We start from the raw sequence: 22,853 nt of genomic DNA, 5'->3' as shown, positions 1-22,853 counted from the left end.
TATATACCCATGCCTCCCCCCTGCCCCGCCCATTTTGAGACTCAAAGAATTCTTTTTATTTCTTTGTGGACATCGACTTCTGTGTCTCATTTACAACAACTTTCCCTGGGTTTATTCATTTAAACAATAAAATACTTTCTTTGGTTGTTAGTATAGGAATAAATGCATGTCGCAGCTGTTGCAGAAAAAAAAACATAAAACGCTTACGCAGGTTATGTATTTTTTCCCGCAATAGCTGCAACGTTAATTCCCGTACTAACAAACAAAGAAAGGCATTTTATTTGTTTATATTTAGATCTGTAGAAAAACAAAACAATTAAAATTAAATATATTAAATATCTTATTTTAGATGTGTATGTCTTTGTATGCATAATTGATGGAAGAGCCGCTGCTCAAGAAGCTTGCTTAGGGGTGTTTACTGTCTGATAAACGACAATGGTTTTCATATGAAATAAAGAAAATAATATTCAGTGGATGTAAATATCAATATGTAGCTGCAATAATATACAACCCCCTCTTTAAAAAGATGTGTATAATACTGGGGGAACGAGGCATGCAAGATTCAGAATCAGAAAAAAGAATGCAAGATTCAAGCATGTTTTGGCAATATGAAAAAGGAAAGATAACTCTCATTCAAAGAGGTTTAACGCTTTCAATTTGACTATAAAAAATAGTGCACACGATAGTAATTAGAGTAGGAGATACTTTCAAACTAATAGCAGTCATCTTATTGCTTATCAACATGAATTTCGGTAGATGATAAAGTCGAAATCACCTCATCAAATATCAATCTTTGTAATAAGTACACTGTACTAGTAACGCAAAGCGAAACAGCCCAATTCCCTCTCCATAGTTATATTCACCATGCAAGAAATACCCTTTTAAAAATTGTAATAATATAAAAAAAAAAACACACACACACACACATACACACAAACAAACAAACAGACAAAGCAAAATGCATGTATAAAAATCAAATACAAAACATAAAAAGTCATCACGTGATGTGATACATCATGTGATAAAAATATACTGTTCCGTGATACTACTATCACTTGATTTCAAACTTTATGTACAGCGAGGTTGCTCCTCTCTCTCATCTTCTATGAAAACAATTTAAAGGCATCAGACCAGCATCCGCAAACATTTTCAAACAGATTGGGATTTTCTTTATAACAATGAAACGCCACGTTTTGATCATCATCCACTATGTTTTCCGTGAGGAGTTTTCGAAAAGTTTTCTTGTAGAGTTTTTCATATTTCAAAATGGCCCCAGCATCACCCCCAAAGAACTCTCCATTAAAAGCAGGGACTATTTGGACTTTATGAAGGTCTTTGATATCTTTATATAACGCTGGATCGTTCAATACAATATAGGTGATCTTGTTGCGTTTACTTAAAAGAACTCTAGGCTGAAAGTTCTTCCATTTGGTAAGATCATCCCCGTGTCCATACCCGGCATCAATCCAAAAGAAATGTGTACTGTTAAAAGGATTTTTTCTTACAGCATCTGACAAAAAAGAAACTTTGTTGTTCATCAAGATTAAATATTTTGAGGAAAACGCTTCTGGATAATTTAGCATTTCGTTGGAATCTCGGAATTCTGGAGAAACAAGGACATGTTCTATATGCTGTCTGAATCGGTAGTATTCTAAATCAGTAAATGGTAGCGAGTATGACTGTGTTTTGTGATGTAGATTTTTTCTTTCATCCAACACAACTTTTTGAACTGATTCGTCGGAATATATTATCATTTTTACATTCAAACGCAGGACATTCCTGAAATAAGATAAGTATTCATCGAAACTTCGTTTAAAGTGTGTCCAGTTTTCCCGACCAATGTCGTACAGAGCCGTCACGAAAACGGCCTCCTTAGTTGGTTTGTGTGCCTGGCCGTTCTGCACTGAATTAAAAAGATCAACTCGTGTTATGTCTTATGAATGAATCGACAAAAACAAAAAAAAAACATTCGTATACATGTAACAACAGTTGAATAAAACTTACCAAAATGGAGACACAGGAAAACTACTAAGTATATTTCAGCATATATGTACTTAGGCATTCTTGTATTCTATACATGACTTGCACATAATGCTGGACGATAACTTGGTGTGTACTTTAAAAACCGGAGCTGAGCTGGTTAAATATACGTGTACACACGGACAGCAATTAAGCATATTACGTAGCAGGTTACACCTCCAACTAATAAGACTACAGAGTGAAGCTATAAACAGATACCTGCATAGCACAAGCACGGGTTGCATAAAAAGTAGAGATAGAACTCTGCATATGGTTTTATTATTTATATCCCCACTTTGAGTACACTTGTTTGATATAACATATAAATTCTAAAATTAAATGTTTTCTTTTTATAGTTCTTTTTCCCTTTATTGTCTTCAAAGGGCTTTTGGATCAGCCTTGAATGAAATAGACGTTTTTTCTCGGTTTACAATTTCATTCCAATGTAGTGTACCAAGGAAAGCACACACTTTATATTGTTCACTTCCAAATGCTATTCTTTTGTCTTGATAAATATTCAATGTGTTGTTGAAACTTTCCACAAATGTGTATCTCTTCCCAAATTAAAATGACCTTATATATATATTTAGAATTTATAATGACACTTAATTGCCACTGGGTTTTCAATAACAACCTTTGAAGGTTCATAATGTGGATCCTGTTTACATCCTGTTTACATCTAGACATGGAGTGACATTGTTAAGGTCTTTCGTTTCCAACCGGAAGATCTACTGATTTCGTTGATTAAGATTATTAAGGTCTTTCGTTCCAATGGAAGACTTTCTACTGAATCTGTTGGTTAAGATTTTTTTCCTTCTTTTTCCTAGCACTAACTTTGAGGCCTCATATCTCGCTTATTTCTCAACGGATTGTGCTCAAATTTTCAGTTTATAGACGTTGCTAAATTGTTCCAAAATGCTGTAATACATTTCAGAAACTCCCTTCTGCTTCCAAGTTATTCCCCTTTCATTGAAAATTTAGGGTTTTGGTCTCCAGACAAAGGCTCTGAGACTATAAAAGCTGGAGCAAAGTAATATTGAATTTGAAATAAAGAAGCATTGTAGTTGTACACATCGGTTTCTGATTTTTGATTTCTGCGATCAAAATTGCGCTAGAGAGGGGTGATAAAAAAATTAGGATGCTAAAAGGACATTGTCCATAACTTTTTAATGGTTAGTGCTAAGGCTTTCATATTTCACATGTATATTTCTTGTGGCAAGACCTTCTCTTAGGCACCCTTAATTAAGGCCATTTATCCTTGGCCATAACCTTTGACTTACGTTTCAAAACACTTTAACCTTTGCCATAACTTTTCAACAGTTGGTGCTAGGGCTTTCATATTTCACAGTTACATTCCACGACCTTTCTTTTTTTTTTTATCTCTTGACCTTTACCTTGGAGTTTGACTTGCATTTGAGAATCTTTAACCTTTGCCATAAGCTGCCAAACGGGGGCATCAGAGTTTCACAAACACATCTTGTTCAATATCCACACTGGACATAAAACATTCACAATGAATCTTTAAATCAATGTATTGAACCTAATAAATTATTGTGGAGGATTTCATATTTTGACTCGATGCAGGTTCTAAAACAAGATGGGTGAACTTGTCCAGTCGGAAACCCACAGATTGGGATTGCTCATAACCAGTGTGTGTTATGGAGCTCGATGCAAGGTCATTTGGACAAGTTCAATGTAACTGACAGAGAAACTGTAAATTCGTTTACCGTCTCTCTACTAGTGAAACATTGGAAGTTGATATCTCATACAAGATTGCTCATGACCTGAGATTAAGTCATGACGACCAATGGTCAATACTTCCTGTCCACATCTCCAACGAAAGACCTATTCTTTGCTTTGCAACGAGCTTTGTTCTAGTTCTAATTCTTTTTTTTCCTAGACGCCAACTTTGAAGTTTCATATCTTCCTAATTTTTGAACGGATTTTGTTCAAATTATTAGAGCGTTTAGACTTTACATACTGTAGTACATTTAAGAAATTCCTTTCCTCTCACGAGTTATTCCCCTTTGATTGAAATTTTAGAGCCTTGGTTTCCAGACAAAGACTCTGAGAGTATAATAACTGGTGCACTAATACCATTGAAATTGAAAAGAAGAAATTTTGTAAATGTGCACATCTGTTTTTGTTTTTTGTTTTATTTCTGCGTTCAATATGGCGCTAGAGGGGGTCAAATATTAGGACGTCTAAAAGAGCAAAAATTTAAATATCTTTTCCTTTGTATCTTTTTAACTAAAACTATTTTGTTAAGATATGTAGAATAAAAGTTGTCCATAATTTCAAGAGCTTTCATTTGAAGCCACAAAAATTAGGCTCTAAAATTAGGGTTAAAGGGCCCTTTAAAGTTTTCGTTTTATAACTTTTACATTCTCCATGTTCACCTCGATGTTAACATTTATGTAATCCAACCCTCAATCGCACGCTGTTGAAGTCACCAGTGTCCGCCTCGTTTTAGGTCCAGGGGGACCTAATACGATAACATATAAGGTCCGCCTTTTATAAGAAAAGCTCCGGCCCGTGTAAGAAAAGGTCCGCCTACGTTTAAAGGTCCGAGTGGTGCAAAATGTTTTAATCTTGACTTAAACACATAAAATTCAAGAAAGTTAGTTTATATCACATGAAGAAAGAAGGGTTTACCCTGTTGTGTTTATTTTTTTGTACGATATATCTCTAGTTCAAGAATTGCTACTCCTCGTTTAGTGTGCTTTTAGCAGTGCCGTTTAAGGCAATGATTTTTAAAAAAAAAAATGTCACATTTATTGTGTTCGTGTTTGTTTTCCCCCAGCATTTGCTTTGTGTGAATTGGGATGATTAAAGGTGTGAAATCTGCCGGTGGGTATAGGTAATAAAACAATGGGGTGTATTCAAAATATTCGGATACCTGACAGCTAGGTACCCACAGGTTGAGCCCACGGCAGATAGCAATGACAATGTAATGTTCATGTGTTTGCTTTATATCAATAGATCTGAATTTCTTTATTTTAATAAATCATGCTAAGGAACCAATTATAATACTATGTTATTCATGCTTACACTTCAAAATTGTGATACATATAATTATATACATAGTCTATTTTTATGTGAATATTTAAAGAAAGATTTCTTATCCCAAGTGTGGAGTTTAATAGTAAGACCAATGAAAAATAAAAGTATTTCTATGCTTCCCTTTAGTTTTTAACAATTATCTTTTGTTTTCAGTTTATAATCATATTTTGGCCCTTTATTTGCGGATAGGGTAAAATATAACCTAATGTTGTATTCGACTTATATTTACTACAGAAACAAAATACATGCAATGTTTAAGCTTAAAACAGGTACATGTAGCTCAATGTTGAAAAACGTATGTACATCAGATTTAAAGAATAATGGTTTGGATTAAATTCAATTCTTTCTTATAAAAATATCACTCTTCCTCGTTATAATGAACTGCATATATATTTTGTATTTGCATATACATAATATGTTTGTTTGTTTGGGTTTTTTTTTCAATCCAAAATATCATATTAACCTTGCCTATAACTTTTGAACGGTTGGTGCTACGACTTTCATATTTCATTTTTGTACTTTGTTGTCCCCCGCTTTCACTGAAAGTGGGGGATATTAATTTGGATCTGTCTGTCCATCCGTCCAATCTGATTAAAATCAGATCTTTGTTACCCTCCGAAATTCTGATGGTCGCTGTACAACGACCATCAGAATTTCGGAGCGTAACAAAGATCTGATTTTAATCAGATTGTCCATCCGTCCGTCCGTCTGTATTTCTGTCTGTAACACTTTCGTTTCCACTCGATATCTCGAGAACCCTTTGAGCTTTCGCAATGAAATTTTGCATAGCAACTCCCTATGGCTTTAAGAAAAAGAATCCTATTGATTTTTAGGTCAAAAGGTCAAAGGTCAAGGTCATAAATTCATAAATTCTGTCTGTTTTAACACTTTCGTTTCCGCGCGATATCTCGAGAGTCCTTTGAGCTTTTGCAATGAAATTTTACATAACAACTCCCTGTGGCCTAAGGAAGACCCCTTTTGATTTTGAGGTCAAAATGTCAAAGTTCGAGGTCGTAAATTCATAAATTCATACTTTTCGTCTGTGTGTAACACTTTCGTTTCCGGGCGATATCTCAAGAAGCTTTTGAGCTTTTGCAATGAAATTTTATACCTTAACTCCCTAGGGCCTCTCTCGCCCCTCTCAAAGTGTCCCGCCCAATTTTTTTTATTATTATTATTTATTGTATTTTAAGTCGCACTATTTTAGCACAGGGGCATGTGGAGAGTTATTACGTATAATTCAGGTTGTCGGCGGACTTTTTCTTATTACATCTATTAGAACTGTTTAGTAAAGGCTAAATTAGACACCATGTATTGTGTAAAATTTTGACAATATCGAACGTGAATATAAACATTATATGTGACCTAATGTTTGCATTTAATTTTTTATATAATCAAGTGCCTCCGTGGTCTAGGGGAATGACTATCGCTTAGCATATGACCGGGTTCAAATCCCGGACAATTCTTTTTTTTTTTTTTTTTTTTTTTGAATTTTTTTTTTTTTTTTTTTTTTTTTTTTTTTTTGATTTACTAAATGATAGTATTCAGCATATGAAATGAAAAAGCTATGACGTCTGGCTTGTACAAACTCATGAAATTATCATTACAGTGTGATAAATATTCTATATAAAAAGAATCTTCTATACACATATTAAATAATAAGCAATCAAATCTTTATATCCATATTGGCATTCTTTATTTGCTTCAATATACATGTATACATTTAATAATTCTACAAATCCAGGGGTTTCCGACCCCCCCCCCCCGGAACTGCGCATGCTCTTTTTTCCCCTAAACGGGGGACTCAAATTCTCTGAATTAGCTTGTTCATCACTACATTCATAATAAAGGGAATTCAAACATCACTATGTATCTTTGCGTTTTTAATTACATATCTATAGTACATTATAATTAAATAGATCTAGAAACTCCACCTCCCACAGATTTCGGTGACTGATCTTCTTACGGAAAAAAAAACAACAAAAACAAACAAAATTTTCGATATGTAATATATTTGTGACATTTTCAATTCTAAATATATCAAAATATTTCACAGATCAAGCTCCGACTCTAACCCCCCCCCCCCCCGAAAATACTAACAGTCTTTCATATTCATAACATTTCATTTAAGTCCAAAGAACTTTAAAATGCGAGTTTTGAGGCCTCTTCTCTTTGTTGGAAAGACTTTCTGAAGAAAATAATTAAAACTACTTTAAATAAAAAGAACAAAAAATGAATGTGTTTATGAAAAGACGATTATATCTCATTAAAGAGTTTTGAAAACAAAGTTCTAATTCTTTTATCAATGTCAATTATAAAGATACCTTTTCTGCAAAACGAGCCTTCTCTGTAACAAAATCATGATTATCCTGCAAACTACGCATGCTCGAGCAAAGGGTATTAATAGACACGATTTCATTTGGCACGTCACTCTGTAAAAGATGGAATAGCAGTTTTATTGTTAAAATCCCAGAAAAAAAGTAAAGCAAATATATTTTGAGTGTCGTCTCTCAGGGGATGTAAAAAAATAAATAAATAATGGTGTTTACCTGTGGGCTGTCCATGAAGGAATCGACATTAAATAAGAACAGCTTTCGGGGAACAAACGTTTCATCGTAATCATAATCTTTATCTTTCATCCGTCCTTCAAACTTGAAATTCTTTAAATATGAAATTAAAAAGGAAGTTTAAAACAAAGAGGAAAAACACATGAAAGTTAATTCAAATACATGTATTTTTAAAGTATTCCTACAATTTTACCTTTGATTTCTCCTGGGTTTCTTGTTGGCCCTGGTCTGGTTTCAGTTTGGAACTTGTGGCCTAAAGAAAGAAACATTTTCGTCAAGTGGTCAGGTAAAAGCAGACAATGAATTATAAATATTTGCAAGAGTTGGTAACAAACTTACTTTTGAATTATTCTCGAATTCTTTCTGAAGCTTTTCTTTCGCCATTTTAATTATCTTATTGATGTATTCCTACATGAAAAAAAAATAAACTACAGTAGAATAATTTAAATTTCTAGCGACCAATTTAGTAAATTTGCTGCAAATGTACTAGTTCGTTGGGACGTTATTTCGTGGGCGAATTATCTCAGTATGAAGGATATTACATTTAACTATTATTTATTTCAATATAGTTAAGGTAATAAAAGTGCGTGTTATACCCATGATATAAATGCACAAGAATTTAAACCCACAAAATCTTATTTCACAATGGTTTAAATTCGTGTTTAACCCCCCCCCCCCTCTCTATCTCTCTGTGTGTGAAGCATACACAAAGCATTATCTCAAAAATGAAATTTTAAAATTATTATTTACAGTGTCATTAGCCAAGGGCATAAAGGGTTAAGTGTTGTAAGGACATACTTACGCTTGCAATTTCCTTTCGCAGCTTTTCATTTGCTGCAATCATAATTTCTTGGACATATTCCTAGAGAAAGACAAGGAATTCGCCTGATTCATATGGATAATTCCAAAAAATTCTTCAGACTCCAATTCCTTTAACAACTTTATAAATTTATTTCCCTTCATATTGCCTTAGTCTAAAATAAGTTTACTGCTGTTTAAACAGTTTCAGTAAAAACACAGGGCATTTAACCTTTCAAATTACAAAACATCAATATCAAACCATACCTTAATGAGGCGATACTGTTTCTTCTTCTCCACTATCTAAAATAAATAAATAAAAGTAAAATAAAATGAATGTTACATGTAACATAAGTAAAATATTCATACACAATATGTGTATATCACATGAGAAAAAAAACTTACATGCACAAGTAAATAAAGGTAAAGTTATTATTGAGCACTACGTACCTTAAGCTCTCCATGGACAGCTTCCATTTTCTCTTTCTTTCGCATCATGGAGGACTGTATTTGTCGAAATTCGTTTGACTTTCTGGTGGCTCTATCCTAAAATAAGTAAATATTTGCTTGCATTTTTAAGATATGTGCTTTTAATTTAATGTTAATTAATTGTACATTTATTAATGAGCACTACTTACCTTAAGCTCTCTATGTACGACTTCCATTATCTTACTCTTTCGCATCATGTCACACTGAGTTTGTCGCATCTAGGTTAATTTTCTGGTGACTGTGTCCTAAAATAAAAAAAATATATATTTTTTAATTTAAATTTATGTTTTTAATTTACTGTTTATTAAGTGTACGTTAATTATTGAGTACTACTACCTTGAGCTCTCTATGGACAGCTTCCATTTTCTCTTTCTTTCGCATCATGGAGGACTGTATTTGTCGCAATTCGCTTGACTTTCTGGCGGCTGCATCCTAAAATAAATAAATATTTGCTTGCATTTTAAAGTCACACACTTTTAACTTAATGTTTATTAATTTTACATTTATTAATGAGCACTACATACCTTGAGCTCTCTATGGACAGCTTCCATTATCTCACTCTTTCGCATCATGTCGGACTGAATTTGTCGCATCTCGGTTAACTTTCTGATGACTATGTCCTGAAATAAGTATATATGTGTTTACATTTAAAATTACATGCTTTTAATTTACTGCTTAATAAAGGTAAAAAAAGGTAAATTAATTATTGAGCACTGCGTACCTTAAGCTCTCTATGTACAACTTCTATTATCTCACTCTTTCGCATCATTTCGGACTGTATTTGTCGCATCTCGGCTAACTTTCTGGTGGCTGTGTCCTTAAGTAAGTACAAATATTTTTTTACATTTAAAATCACATGCTTTTAATTTACTGTTTATTAAATGTAGATTAATTATTGAGAAATACGTACCTTGAGCTCTCTATGGACAGCTTCCATTATCTCACTCTTTCGCATCATGTCGGCCTGTATTTTTCGAGTCTTCTTTGACTTTTTCTTTATTGTCTTCTAGAATAAGCACAGAAGTATATATTTGTTAATTGTTTTTGTACATGAAATTTGTATATAATTTGTTCTTAATAATTCTGAACAATTGATAATTCAGTTAGATTAGCCCGTTTTATAACTGTTTGGACGAATTAACCTGGCAATGAGAGGGGGTTATCCCTATAATTTTTTCAATATACATAAATTATATATATGAGTCCCCAACATTAAATAACTCATTTTTTTTTTCATCCAGTGTTGAGACATGAGATATATATAACAATATCATTCTTTTTTTTTTTTTTTACTTACAATCATTTCATGGTGAACTTTGCTCATAATGGCTCGCAAAATCTTCATTCTTTCGTTTTCTTCTAACTCAGTTGCCTTGAACAAATAATTATATACAATTTTTTTTAAATGGGAGAAGCGATTACATGTACAATGCGAATTAGTTGTGTAACCTAGTATTAATACAATTTTTGCTTCCTTGTTAAGGTATCCGATCCATAATAGCCTCAGATTCAATGAACCTGAATGCATAACAGATATACGTTGGCTGAATACTCAGTATATGTAGACATAATCTTCATATTTTAGTATCAATATGTAAGAGCGGAATGTGTCCTAATTTTTGACCTTGTCCTGTCCTTGAAGAGTTATCCCCCCTTTGCTTTTAATCAATAAAAATCAATTCTAAAAAATCTATCTGGTCAAAAAATTAGTTTTCAATCGTTTTTCTATTCCTAATAATTAAATACATCTTTCCACCACAGCATTTTTTGATATTCTTAGTATTTAAATTTTTATTTTCAAAAATTTGCTTGTCCCCATAGACCTCAATGCATTCTTCATTAATTAATTACTGCTTAGGTAATTATATTTTTGAAAATTTCTCCTGATAAATCCTTTTCTATTCTAAAATGCTTTGAATTAATTTCCAAGTATTTAATACAGGATGGATATTTAAGGTTAGAAAATTAGGTCCTTTTATGGATCGGATACCTTAAAAAAAAGAAGATGTTTGAAACAAGTTCAATATGTATGTCATGAATTATACAAATCACGTGTAAGTATAACAAATCTCAGATACATCCAAACTATAGTGTTTGTTTGTTTACATGCATTTTTCATTGGTGAAATAACAAAACTCGGTCGATGTCATGTCCAATCAAAACTTTCGGAAATATAATGCATACATTTTGTATTTTGTTATAGGGTAGTTAATGCAATGCCTTCATTGAAAAAAAAAACAAAAACAATATACTTTATTCAGTATTCCTGACGAATTATGCTTACGTGTTCAGGTATTTTTTGAAGCAGGATAAACATAAAATGCCAAGCGATCTACGTTTTATATGATTTTTTTTTATGTATACATGTATCATAACATCCCATGAGCAATGCGTCATTATTAGTAAAGGCTACATAATGGTAAGAAATTATCACCAATAAATATGTTAAGTATACCTCCAGTCTTTCTTGTCTCTCTACTTCCTCGGCCCAATTATAAGAAAACTTTAAAATTTCCAGTTTGGTCTCCTGAAATAAGACAAAAAAATAACATAGACCGTAATTTATGCACAAAGCACGTTTTTAGTTTTTCAAGAAAATGTGACAGCAAAAGATTACATATATATCGATATCAAACATGAACAAAAGCTTTGGTGTGTACTTACTCCCTTGTCACTGAAATCCAGTATTTCACTGTAGTCCATCATAAATATTTCTACAAAAGAAATTGTAAAATAGTTTTCACTTATGACAGACAGTTGTAACTCAGAAAATTAAGCAAATATTACAAAGCTGTAACTCACAGACTGACCTTTCTTTCTGCTTAGTTTCTTTGTTTATGGTGATGATTATGACGTCAACTACGTCAAATAGCTATGATGTCACAATCACATTTCGTTCATAACAAAAGAGAGGTATTGATAATTTTTCCCCGTGTATTTTTTTAATACAATTTGTATTTTATCATATTTTAACAAATGTAGCTCACGTCAGTGTCCATTCTTCTTTTAAGTAAATGATACTGTTAATTCAAAGATTGCATTAATTGATTAAAAAAATAAATAATTGCCTAGTTTGATGTTGCTTCTAGTAGTAAACAAAATATCTTATAAAATCAAAGAAGATGGGTGAACAAGGCGTGCAGAATGCCTATAGCTTCAGAAATTAAAAAAAAAACATATTCAATTTGTGATTTAAGTATTTAAAGTAAAGTTCTAATTATTGAAATTTATGCCATTGTGATGAGCAAAACTTTTCTGAGAAAAAAAGATCTCGGAAAAAAATATTCTTTTATTAAAAAAAATAAAATGGTATTCGTAGGATTCGAACCCTAGCAATAAAAATCGGAGTATCATACTGCTTTTAGACTAACACGTTAACCAGCAACGCTACACAGCCCCTGATGACTAGTGGCATTCAAATAATGTTTGTGATATGATCCTTGACTTAATGGACTTCAAGTATTTCTCGGAAAGATGCGAATGCTTTATCATAAAAGTGTACTTTTAAGGTATAGTGGGTCTTTGCTCCATGTTTTTGTAAACCAAAAAATTTATATTTTTATGCAAAATTTCAGGATTAACTTTCACAAAAAAAAAGGAGCGAAGACCCATTCAAATCGAAAAATTTGTTAAAGTATGAGAAAATGATCCTTTTTGTCCTCTTTAGTATGTGTATGCTATTTCGTAGGCAAATAATTTTTGTCTTTGTGAGATTTATATAAATTAAAGAGATTTTACATAAAGTATACTTTAATGTTAGATGAAATATCAAAGAAAATTTTTATATAATTGGGATTTTAATTTTCACTTCATGTCACTTCCGGCCTCCATTTTCTGCGATTTACTGAATGGGAAGCAGTAGACTGAGTTTGGAGTGATATTTGAATAAATAGGATGGATGTAACGTGATTTCAGTGGAAAAATCCGAAAGTTGAGATATATTTAAAGTAAGTAATTAACGTTGATGGCTGTTTCCGTTGATTTTAAACATGTTGTAGGCAAAAAATCGAGGCGATGTAGTTGACCTGAAAACTTCAAGATGGCGACCGTGACGTACCTTGTTATTATTATAGTATGGGGATATTTTTATTAATAAAGAGAAAAGTTTAAAACGTCAAGTGCCTGTGGTCATAACTTAGGATTAAAAGAGCAACGTCCAGTTGATTTTAATTATTATATTCAACCAAGTTCCGGTTGCTCCTACGTTTTAAGCAATGCAGCGGCGATGCGTTCAGAATAATTGACATTCCTGCTGACTGCAAGCTCTAAATTCTGGGGGGAAAGTGAACCATTAACATTAATTTTGCTAGCATTCACCTGTTTTCTCATGACATATAGCCAGAGCCCTCGGGCATACGTTAGTCTTTTTGCATTGAGTGTATGGATTCGATGTCATGCAATCTATGATTAAGTTACTGGTACTAGCTGCAGTGTTTTTCGTGCATTTAGTGCGGCATACAAGGTACAACACAATGTGCAATAGAAATTGTCAAATGTTTGGGACGCCCTGTATCTTCCTGAGGACAAAGAAAAAATTTAAAAAAAAATCATAAAAACAAAGAAAATAGATAAACAAAAACAACTAGCACTACAACTAATCTACCAACCCCCAACCCCTTTCATGTTTAATTTAAAAGTTTAAAAACCAATTGCTTTGAAATAATTCCGGACCTAGCTCTATGAAATACGTCCGGTGTTGCATAATATTTGGTCCGCCTCATATAAAGGTGGGGGGGGGGCAAAAAAAAGATAATATATAATCTATAATAAAAGCTCCTCCTTCAGTCTCTTATATGCAAAACATCGTAGAAACTTTACTTTTCTGTATTGATTTTTAAAATCTTTTTTAAAATTTAAGTAGTTGTTAGAACGGTTGTTTCTCCCAGCTGAATGTACGACACAAAAGGAAGGAATACGAAAATTAAAGTAAAATTTTTCATACTTAAACAGTGTTTTAGTTCCTCTCTTTACTTCAGTAGTTATATGATACATAGTGTAAAAAGCTTGTCCTATCATTGCAAGACATTACAATCATTTCTAATTTCATATCATGCTAATAAAATTTGGTATATAAAACTAGATTAAAGGAAATTTCGATTTCTTTAAGAATTAATTTATTTTTGTATTTCTATGGGACACAAACGTCAACTTTTTACAAGGATGTTTCTAATACGTCAAAGAAGCTTGAATCATTTTGAGATGCATAAAATGAAAATTGTTGCATGAAAAGGTTTCCATTTCAAGCTTCACGCTGAAATTTTAAAAAAATAAATTTAAGAGTTATCGTTCCTGGCTGAGGAGCAGATATCCTTCATCGTTTGTGGTAAGATCCGTTGTGCGTAATAATAACAATAGCCATGTAAGGTAAACACATTTATCTAAAAAAAAAAAAAAATCTACCAGCGTATTGGGTGACTGAACTCCAGTCTTCGCAGTAATTATCATAAAAGCGAAGATTCAGTAGGATGCAATTTTTTTTAGCTGCAGAACTGTAGCTCTCCGAAAAAAATATTGATAGACCGGAGAGCTACAGTGCCACCCATTAAAAAACTGTATATTTATTGCGCGCTTAAAGTTGCACTCGGCTCTGTATTTATTTCTCCAAATTCTTACCTCAACTGTACAAAAGTTAGATTTTAAAAAGTCCCTTGGACCCCTATCAACTACTCTTGTAGTTGACATCAGCTCGAAGTGTGTTGGACCAAATTATCTTGCCATCTAAAATGGTAGTTTCAATAGCTAGATGTAATATCGGGTGGTCTCAGTTTCAAGTCCAGGTGAGCTATAACAACGATTATGGGAAATGATTTGATGTGGAAATAGTAATAGAATATGTTAGGAAAACACGGGAAGTAATATTTTGAGATGGTAGTTTAAATATACGGGGAAATAAATCGTGAAACAGCGCACTTTTTCGTGCGCAGTAAATATGCAATTTTTTCAATGGGTGGCACTGTAGCTCTCTGGTCGTCCATACCAATTTTTTCAGAGCAGAGAGCTACAGATCTGCAGCTAGTGATTTTCAACCCACCCACCTACCCCTTTCCTTTTTAAAATCATGAAAATCTATCAGAAAGGTATGGAAAATCATTTTTTTTTTCATGCTATATGTATTTAAAAGAAACAGGCTATAGCAATTTTCTGTTTACTACAAATTTTATCTATAAAACCATACATGTACCACAGCAAGGTTGAAAGTAACTTATTATTTTTCATGCACATTTTATTACGTAACCAATGCTTAAAGTATTGAAATAGAAAACAGAGGAAATGATACATTTCCAGAATTATATATCATTTAAACCCCTTTAGAATCCTGAGAATTCTTTTCAGATCAGTTTGATAATCAGATAATTATAATATTACAATCCGAACTTTAGAGCCCTCTGGCTTTCACACATCATAAGATCAATATCTTCATACTTATCATTTGAATTTGGTACTACAAAGAGGCTGCATATTGTTGACTTAACTTCTGGCCGCTGCAGGAATGTTACCAATAGCAGACTAAGGAACACCTTAAACAGAGGGGTGTAATTTGTAAGTCACAGTGTTTTCAATAAGAGCCGGTGTAACCACGAAAAGTGACCCCGTAGAATATTGACCGGGGGGTCAAATTTCTACGTGGAAAAGTGACCCCCGGTCAATATTCTACTGCAAGTAGGGTCATTTTTCGACCATAGAAAACCCTTCCAGACCGGTAATTCTACGACTCCACACACGTTGAAAAATGACCCCCACAGAAATCTGACCCCCTACCTTTTAACTATATTATATAATGCAAGTAAAACTTGTCTAATCCGGATGTATAATCCGAAATCTTTCTTAATACGACGTTAACTTTAAGTCCATTTCAGTAGATTCATTTGTTTTAAATGTTGTCTAATCCGGCCATTTTCTATGGAACCAGTGGTGTCCGGATTAGACAAGTTTTACTGTAAAACCTTTAGAAAAAAAAATACACGTTCATCCCATGGTTGGGGGGGGGGGCAGCGAAGGCCCAGAAATAATTGCGTTTCCTGATTTTTTTTTTATACTCTCAGATGTATGTTGGGGAGCAAAGTACATTCTCCCTTCTTAACGCCACTTCCTAATACTATCATCATGTACAATGTATGTGGTATGTCTTTTACTTGTTTCCCATGAGTACTGAGTATATATATGTATATTATTGGAGAAGTATAAATATATTTCTATCAGGTTTTGTCGGTCGTCGTCCAACGTCTTTCGTGCGACATGCATCGATGGTAAGCTTTCAAACTTTTTCAGCTTTTTCTCTTGAACCGCTGAATGAATTTTAAACAATTTTAGCCTGTACCATCAATGACTGAAGGTCATTGCTCCCCTGGAACATAAGGGGAGAATCTAAAACCATCAAAATTAGTGCAATTTCAAAAAAACCCTCTTTACCTCTGGACATCAAGCATTAACCATTGAGTCCTCTACCAAAATAGTAAAATTCATGGTCTCGGGGTCAGGAGTTCTAAAGTAAGAGCGGGTCTCTTATGATCATATAGTGAAAATGACCTCTCTCCCCTATATATATAGCAGATAAACTAGGTGCGTGGTAATGTTGAGAAAAAGTGCCTTTTCCTAAATTGTGATATTTTTGGTCCCAGATCAGGGGTTCCGATGTAAGAGCGTGACTCTAATGATCACATATGTCCTCTCTTCCCTTTAGATAAACTAGGTGCGTGGTAATGATGAGTAAAGACGCCTCTTCCAAAACTCGTATAGAGGCGTCACCATACACTGGTGAAGAGCTTCAAGTTAAAACCTAAACACGGCACCCAGGGCCATTGAGCAGTAACGATTCTTTATCGTACCAACGCCTACCGTGACACGGGACCTCGATTTATATGGTTTCACCGAAAGAACCCTGATTTCTAGTACAGGGCGCTTGAATGGCGAAGGAACAGGTAGAATACTATGTAAACGTGTTACGTTTGACGCGGCATAGCGAACGAGAATCGAACCCAGGCTTCCTTATCACGAAGCGAATGTCAACGCTTTTCTGTTCTTATTCTATAAGAGGTTACCGTCACGGTAAATGTAGTTCACTCGGTAGAGCGCTCGCTCCGTGGTTGAAAGGTCGTGTGTTCGAATCACGGCCGCGACTGACCTAAGTCGATAACAAATAGGTAGCAACTGTTCCTTCGCCAAGCGCTGGGCAGTTTGAAGTGAAAGTTGCGGGTCATTCAGATGAGACCTTAAAAACCGAGGCCCCATGTCACGGTATGCGTATAAAATGGTTTGCAAAAAAAGGACAAAACAAAACCTTCCTATGCATAAACTTAAAATCTAACAAGGGATTCGGGTTACCCTGGAGGGTACTATTTCATTTACTACATATATGTAAGGAGATCTCCCACCCACGCTCGATCCTCTTCTGAACAAAAGAAGTAAAAAGGCAGCTGTCACGAGAAAAAGTCTTGTAAGTTTGTAAATCCGATCTTGCAATTGTAGAAGCTTCTTAGTCTACACATGTAAGTAGGTAATTACGATTAATTTTAGCATATATATAGTTCCGAACATACAACTTCAGAATTTACTGTAATTTTGCCCCGCTTGATATCATACTTGTACACTTCGTCTACTTGTAGTCAACAAGACATTTAACTTGCATGTATTGTAAGTTATCCTTTCATCCCCCTATACATGTTTTCTGCTATCTATATTGCCGAGTTCTTTAAACAAAAACAAAGACAATTCACAAGTCTGCAAATGTAAAGTCTACAGTTTGTCAAATTTTGATAATGAGAAAGTTTGGAGGAGTATCAGTACCACTTTTTTTTAATGTTTTATTTTCTAGCTATATCTTAACTTCTTGTTTTTCAAAATATCAATACCCCCGTACGAAACGTTGTCACGAACCTGCATTTATTGGGTGGCTATTTTCAAAAATTTGATATCATTGCAATTAAATTATTTCTCAATAACTGAGACACTGATCACAGTAGCCTATAGCTAGTGTCTATGGGAGATAGCTTCGTACGCCATGGGAGCTCAGGGTTCGATTGTCCAATCTTTCTGGTGCCGTGCCAAACCAAGATATTTTAACATACATGTAGATAGTGACTATTCCTTTGGCATTTAATTCAATGGTTTCTTGGCTGGGACCTTAAAAACCGAAGCCCATCTAGATCCCCGCATGTCATGCGTAAGCGGGAAATAATTCATATCATTTTTTTCTCTTTTATTAAAACATGGTACATAAATAGTTCAGTGTATAGAAAATCATAATACATACATTGCATAGAAATTTATAAATCAAAATCACAAATAATTGCCTACTTCTAGATACAGATTATCATTAATTACATGTGCTTTCCTTAGAATCACGTTTTGTGAACAAAGACAATTTTTTTATCTTATTTCGAAAAACTTCTATATACATGTTTTCTTTTTGAAATCTACATTTCATTTTATATTTATAAATGGTAAAACAAATGAATGACAATAGATTATTCAATCTAGTTGTTTTTAAATTGATTTCATTGTAAAAACCGAGTACCAGTATTTTCCATGTGATTTCAAAACCCAAAAACAAACTAATTTTTTTCCAAATATTTTCACAAAGTTTACACCTGTACAGGAGATGTTCAGTGTCTTCAACAACCATACAATATTCACAAAAAGGTTCTACATCTTTGTTCCATTTACTTACATTTAAATTATTGTTCAATATGCAATTCAATAATTTATAATTGAATTCAGCAACATTTTTTTCATACATATACTTAATTTTAGCTAGATATACATTTTTCCAGAAATATTTGTAACTAAGATCAAAAGTCTTTTGCCACATATTTTCATAAACTGATCGTTGAAACTTTATGTTTACCAAAATTGAATAATAAAAATCACATTTAAGGTTTGCTACAGTTCTTACACTATTATCTCTAAATAAAAATGACACTTCGTTTTTAATATTAATCAATTTTGCATATGTACAATCAAAATTGTTTTTGTATTCTCTGAGTGCCTTCTTTATCATGATATATTCACAGAGTATATTGTTTTTCTTTTCCAGTATATTATAAAAGTGTTCAATACTAAGGAAGTTTCCATCATTATCAAAAAGATCTTTGATATATAGAATATCACTTTTTATCCAGTTTTCAAAACAAAGAGGTTTAGAATCATACTGAAACAGATTATTGTTCCAAATGAATTCCGATAAAAATTGGTCTCTCTGTAAAGCACAAATTTGTTTAACTTTTTTACATTTATTGAAAGCAGAAAGGACTTCACCATAGAAAAGTGGTATTCTTAGCATCTTAAAAAAAGCAGTATTTTCAAAGTTACATACACTTGCTTTAACAATATCATTAACTGATAGGTTTTTAAGATTAAGAATATTATTCAACATTTTATATATTATACTTCTTTTATCTAGTATTCGTTTTATCCAAGAAGTCTTCGCTGCAGTAAATTTACTCTCTACATCAACAATACCTATTCCACCTTGGTCAACTTTACCAATTAGCGTATTTCTCTTTATCCTATCTTTTTTCTTCCATAAGAAATTAAATACAAGTTTTGATACATTTTTAAAGAATTCATTTTTTGGATTTGACAAAATAAAAGCATTATATACCAATTTAGATAATGCTAGTGTATTTATTATAGTGCATTTTCCGAAGATCGTTAAGTTTCGCCTTCTCCAAACACTCAGTATTCTTTCAAGTTTCTCTAATTTATTTGTCCAATTCATATCATAACAGATATCCTTATCATGACCGAGATATACACCTAATGATTTTACATGACTTTTAGCAATTCTAACACCACAAATATATTTTTCATTTAAATACATTTCAATAAATTTTCCTGTCAATAAACATTCTGTTTTGTCCATATTCAATTTCGGGCCTGCGACTTTGCTAAATTCACGTATTGTTTCTAAAGCTTTTTTCAATGAATAAGTGTCTTTCAATAAATTAGTGCAATCATCGGCATGCTGTACGATTTTTAAATTTCCATTATCACCTGGCGATAAACCGATGATTTTTTCATTATTTTTAAGCTGAACTGCTAGTATTTCTAGCACGAAAATAAATAAAAGTGCTGACACAGGACAGCCTTGTCTAATTCCTTCTTTGCATTTCACATGATTTTGACATCCAGCCATTATTTTTAACTTTAAAGGTTGGTTTAGAATATAATGTTTTTATCATTTTGATAAAATTTTCACCAAAATTAAATTTTTCTAAAGTTTTGTACATGAAGTTATATTCAACAGAATCGAAAGCTTTTTCAAAATCGAGAAAGAGCAAAATACCATCAATATCATTATTGTTACAATATTCAAATATGTCTAATATTATTCTCGCGTTCTCCCCAATGTATCTACCTTTGATATAAGCACTTTGTTCACTACTAATTATTCTACTAGCAACTTTTTGCAAACGATTAGCTAGAACATGAGCAAAAATTTTGTAATCAACGTTTGTAAGACTAATTGGTCTATAGTTCTTAAGATTTTCTTTCTCTCCTTTTTTATATATCAGGGATATCACAGCATTTCTTTGCGAAAAAGGCAAAATACCATCATCAATACTTTTAAGTAAAGAGGAAAAGAATGTTTCCTTTATATCATGCCAAAAAACCTTATAGAATTCTGCTGTTAAGCCATCTTGACCAGGGGATTTGTTATTTTTCATTTTAAGAACAGCTTCTTCACATTCTAATTTTGTAGGCAACATGTCACATAACTCTTTCTCGGCCTTTGTAACCTTTTCGCAGTTAACATTTTTTAAATAGTTTTCTATTTCATGATCAGAAATCTTCTTACTAGTATATAATGAACTATAAAAAGTAAACAAACATTTCATAATATTATCATTGTCACTGATAACAGACTCATTATCATCCTTGATTTTAGTTATTGCATTATTTATTTGCTGATTTTTTTCAAGACCTAAAAAATAAGAGTTACTTTTCTCACCCTTTTCTATCCACAAAGCTCTAGATCGTACATAAGCTCCATTACACTTCTGAGCATAATAATTATCTCTTTCTTCTTCAAGTTGTCGTTTGTACCTCATATTTATTTCAGTATAAATAATTCATATCATAATATATGGTGATACAGAACAACATTCAAGCTCAAAAGTCCATTCAAACAATAAAAAATCAGGAGCAGAGCAAACAAAGACCTCTTAAACATCAGAGGTGGAATCAGGTGGCATGAAGAAGTGAGCATCCCTGTCGACCGGTCACATACATCGGGAAATAACGGTAAATTCAATCGACAATTCAGTGTAAAAATAATGGCCTAACAATTTGCATAAAAAAAGTCAGTCTGCATTTGGCTTAATGATAGATTTATTTTGCTGACAAGGTCATTGTATCGAACGTAGTACTTTCAAAATGATGACTTTAAACGAGATTGTTGATATTCTTGTTTCATCAACTTGTTTGTCAATAACTTACCTCGTTTTAGAAATACGAAGAGCATGCTCTTGCATAACGAATCAACTGAGAGATATAAACCCCGTATGCAGCTGATAAGGGTATATTGCTGCATAAGTAAGGAAGTTGACTATTGAAAAGGAAAATTTTTTTCGGCAAAATTTATTCTTTTATTGAAAAAAATAATGTTGTATTCGTGGGGTTCGAACCCTAGCAATAAAAATTCTGAGTATCATTTTCTTACGAGACTTTGTATTTTTAGGCAAACTTCGAGGATTAACTTTAAAAAAAAAATGGAGCGAAGACCCACTCCTATAGAAAAATAGTGTTATAGTATGAGAAAATGACCCTTTTTTGCCCACTTTAGTATGTGTACAATATTTCATACGCAAATAATTTCAATCTTTGTGAGATTTTTGCAAATTGTAGAGATTTTACCTAAAGTATATTTTAATGTTAGATGAAATACCAAGGAAAAGAGCAAGGTTCACTTTATGCATAAAATGGCCCTGCAGATATACCAATTTATTGACTAACACCTTATGCTTTATTTTAAACATCAAGATAAAGTAGAGACTTAGGGCTTTCATTTCCTATAAAAAATTTTCTCCTCAAAGTCCAGATCTTTGAAAACAAGCTTTATGAAATTGCAATGTTTTTGAATTTTAAGGAAAACAGGTATATTTAAGTACTTTCTGAGAAGAAAAATTATATGAGCGCACCCTCTGATCTAAAAAATAAAACATGTTTTGTAATCCTCAGAAACGGTTCTATCAGTAAATAATTGCATATTTTAGATCAGAGATTGCGCTCTATATTAAATATCGAAAAACAGCTTTAAAAATTGGCTGTTTTTGTAGAATTGTTCAGGATATGAGGAAAATGACGCATTTGATGACGTCATAATGCATTGACTAGCCAGAAAATTACGTCATTTTTGGTAGATTCGTAATCGCCAAATGTCTAAAAGAAATTTAATGCATTGTCAACTAAAACTAAGCAGTTTTAGTTTTTCAGAAACTCACAGGGCCAAAAAATGCCCTAAGTGAACCTTGTTCTTTTGATATAATTGACATTTAATTTTTCACATTCATGTTTGTCACACTATAGGCTTTTTGCTCGTCATGCTCACCCATCTTCTTTGTAGAATTTACTTTTGTAAACTTGTGAATTGCGCGGCTTTATATATAAATACTGGAAACATATAGAGAACTGATCGGTAAGTTGCAACACAATGAACACATTCAAGTTAACTTGCAAAACATTCAAGTTAAATATTTTGTTTTATACAAGTAGAAAAAATATAGTAGAAGTATGTTATCAAGCGTGTCAAAATAAGAGTAAATTTTGAAGTACCCATACCAGAGAAGCAAAGTTTACAGAATAAGATACAACAAAAAGTCAGCTCAGTTGTATTTGCAAAACCTGAAACACCACTCTCTCTCCCCACCTACTCTCACTATTTTTCTCCCCTTCCACTGTCTCTCCCCACTAAGCTCA

The 22,853-nt window shown here is 32.8% G+C and overlaps 1 protein-coding gene across 1 annotated transcript; it reads right to left on the bottom strand.

Moving 5' to 3' along the window:
• Nucleotides 1-1,103: 1,103 nt before the first annotated feature.
• On the bottom strand, nucleotides 1,104-9,154 carry LOC133194252 (uncharacterized). Its single transcript, XM_061330247.1, has 9 exons — nucleotides 9,086-9,154; nucleotides 8,898-8,993; nucleotides 8,715-8,750; nucleotides 8,452-8,511; nucleotides 7,989-8,057; nucleotides 7,843-7,902; nucleotides 7,632-7,742; nucleotides 7,407-7,514; nucleotides 1,104-1,898 (listed from the first exon to the last, which is right to left on the bottom strand). The coding sequence occupies exons 1-9, from the start codon at nucleotides 9,152-9,154 to the stop codon at nucleotides 1,104-1,106; spliced, it is 1,404 nt and encodes a 467-aa protein (XP_061186231.1).
• Nucleotides 9,155-22,853: the final 13,699 nt, after the last annotated feature.

Source organism: Saccostrea echinata, unplaced genomic scaffold, assembly GCF_033153115.1.
Source record: "Saccostrea echinata isolate AGI-Se365-2 ecotype Australia unplaced genomic scaffold, CSIRO_AGI_Sech_v1 ptg000029l, whole genome shotgun sequence".
Lineage (NCBI taxonomy): Eukaryota > Metazoa > Mollusca > Bivalvia > Ostreida > Ostreidae > Saccostrea > Saccostrea echinata.
This window is presented reverse-complemented; position numbering and strand designations above follow the sequence as displayed.

Excerpts from the sequence above, each read along its gene's own strand:
- LOC133194252 (XM_061330247.1), bottom strand. The coding sequence starts at position 9,154 with ATGCGACAAACTCAGTGTGACATGATGCGAAAGAGTAAGATAATGGAA. Across the intron at positions 7,515-7,631 it reads CCTTCATGGACAGCCCACAG|AGTGACGTGCCAAATGAAAT; the intron begins GTAAACACCATT and ends CATCTTTTACAG. Across the intron at positions 1,899-7,406 it reads AGGCTCGTTTTGCAGAAAAG|AACGGCCAGGCACACAAACC; the intron begins GTATCTTTATAA and ends AATTCAGTGCAG.